This window comes from Temnothorax nylanderi, unplaced genomic scaffold, assembly GCF_030848795.1.
Source record: "Temnothorax nylanderi isolate EJ_2023f unplaced genomic scaffold, tnyl_v1.0 TNYL_tig0629_pilon, whole genome shotgun sequence".
NCBI lineage: Eukaryota > Metazoa > Arthropoda > Insecta > Hymenoptera > Formicidae > Temnothorax > Temnothorax nylanderi.
The window spans coordinates 1,759-4,392 of record NW_027249691.1 but is presented as its reverse complement, the minus strand read 5'-3'; the positions used below and the strand labels follow the sequence as shown (position 1 = coordinate 4,392).

General features: G+C 36.6%; 1 protein-coding gene across 1 annotated transcript; it reads left to right on the top strand.

Annotated features, from left to right (window-relative positions):
• Positions 1-821: 821 nt before the first annotated feature.
• On the top strand, positions 822-2,159 carry LOC139784443 (uncharacterized). The gene has a single exon (XM_071723630.1). The coding sequence runs from the start codon at positions 822-824 to the stop codon at positions 2,157-2,159; it is 1,338 nt and encodes a 445-aa protein (XP_071579731.1).
• Positions 2,160-2,634: the final 475 nt, after the last annotated feature.

The following is a 2,634-nucleotide window of genomic DNA, read 5'->3' as shown; positions in this document are numbered from 1 at the left end:
AATGCTATATCTAGTTATATGTAGGGTGCACTACTCATATATCATTTTATCTGGCTTCACATACATTTATATACGATTAGATATGGTGCTATATCTGGTTGTACATAGGACAAGATTAGTCATATTAATATATCCGGCTATATATGACTGCATATATAGTTGTATATAATACTATATCTAGTTATATGTCGGGTGCAGTACTCACATATCAACATATCTGGCTTCACATACATTTATATACGATTAGATATGGTGCTATATCTGGTTGTATATAGCGCCAGATTAGTCATATTAATATATCTGGCAATATATGACTGCATATATAGTTGTATATAATACTATATCTAATTATATGTAGAGTGCACTACTCACATATCATTATATCTGGCTTCACATAAAATTATATACATTTATATACAAGTAGATATGGTGCTATATCTGGTTGTATATGGGACCACTGATTGCACATGTGGCCATGTATAATTAGATATGACCCCATATAAAAACATATATAATTATATATAATTATATATATACCAGATATAATTATATATGATTATATCTCATCATTTTTTCCCGGGTCTCTATCTGCATGCTGGGTGACTGATGATTGGCTGCTTTACGCAATACCGTGTTTATGTGTAGTGACTTTTATCACAGCTGCGCATGCGCTTATAAATGGCTGTTGATTGGCTTGGACGGCAGGTAGCCGTAAAGGTGATAACGTGTTAAACGTTGGAGACGGTGCGGCGGTAATAGGGGTAGCTGAGTAATCGTTCGTGCAATCTGCGATATCCGTGATATCGGTCGGTAATGCAGATATGATTGACACTGAGTACGTGGAGTATAAGTGCTCTGCGTGTAAGAAGGAGATAAAAAGCCTTGTAGTCCAGTGCAGGGCATGTGTTAAATTATTTTTTCATCCCGGTTGTGTGATTAAACACAAGATTTATAATAGAGGCAATGAATTGGTGAAATGTGCGGGTCCATTTGATGAATTTTCAATTGGAAATGATAAAGTAGAAATAAATAAGAAAACTACGACGACGTCGGGGAGCGGAAGAGACAGATTGGGGTCAACGGGATCTGGAGGATCTGCTTCTAACACATCGGGAAGTGCAAATAAATCTTCTGGTGTGGATGTAAAGATAGATTGGTTAGTGAAAACAGTAAAAGAGATGAGAGACGAAATGGCATGTAAAAAGGAAATCAAAACGATAATTAAGGAAATAGTTCGAGAGGAATTGCAAAGTATAAAGCTAGAATTTGAAGAATTGAGAAGGAGTATACAGGAAGAAATCAAGGGATCGCCAGGGGATGCGCCAAGAAGTTATTGTGAAGCAGTAAGAAGTAAGAAGAAAGAAAGTGTGATAATAGTCAAGCCGAAGAATCAACAAGAAAGTGAAGCTACCAAGAAATTGGTAAAAGACAGAGTAGACATAAAAAATCTAGGAGTAGGAATAACAAGGCTCAGAAAAGGTAATAACGGAACAGTTATCCTTGGATGTGAGAGTGAGGGAGAGATGGAAAAGCTGAAGGCCACAGTACAGAATAAGATGGGAGAAGATTATAAAGTCTTGGAACAAAAGAAGATAGAACCGAAAATAAAAATTATAAATGTGGGTAAGGAAGAAATGGAATTGGAAGAAGAAAACTTAATAGATACAATTATAAAACAGAATAAAATTGATGGAGATAGAAATGGATTTTTTATACGAGTAGTGAAGAAAATTGTCAAAGAGAGAAAAAATAGCAATAATAATATGAGACTCAGAGAAGAAGGAAATGAAGAGGGTTCGATAATATTAGAAGCGGATGAAATGACTCAGAGGATGATGCTTGAAAGAGAGAAGGTAAACCTTGGATGGCGTAAATGCCGAGTATTTAAATACTTAAGTGTCAAAAGATGCTTCAAGTGCTGGGGCTACTACCACATTGCAAAAAACTGTACAAGGCAGGTCGCATGCCACATATGTGCAGGAAATCATAAGGATAGTGAATGCATTGCAACAACGAAAAAGTGTGTTAATTGTATGCACAAAAATAAGACATACAACCTGAAGATGAATGATGAACATGATGCATTACATGCAGAATGCCCAATATTCAAGAAGGCGTTGGAGGAGGAGGAAAGGAGAACTGGATGGAACGTGGTGTAGCAATCATGGCCTGAAACGGAACTAATATTATATACAAATGCACAGAGTCTGGAAGCGCATAAAGAAGAAATTCAGAATCAGATTGTGGAAAAGAGGAAACCTGTTTTATTGGCATTATCAGAGACCAGATTGATACCGGAAATGGAAGATAGCGAGGTGAATATACCGGGATACTACATAGTTAGGGGTGATGCGGAAAACAGGCATACGGGAGGAGTTGCTATATATGTGAGAAATGACATAAAGTATGATATAGTACTAGTGAGAAAGTTGGTTTCGAACTGTTGGTGTGTAGCTATAGAAATACGGCAACAATGGTATAAAGGTATAATAGTAGTTGTTTATCACTCACCGAGTGCAGCCGATGGTGACTTTATAAGGTTTATAGAAGATGCGATAGAGGAAGTAGCGATTAATGGAGACTGTATGGTGATTGGGGATTTCAATATAGATGTAAGGTCAGATTCGTTTTATG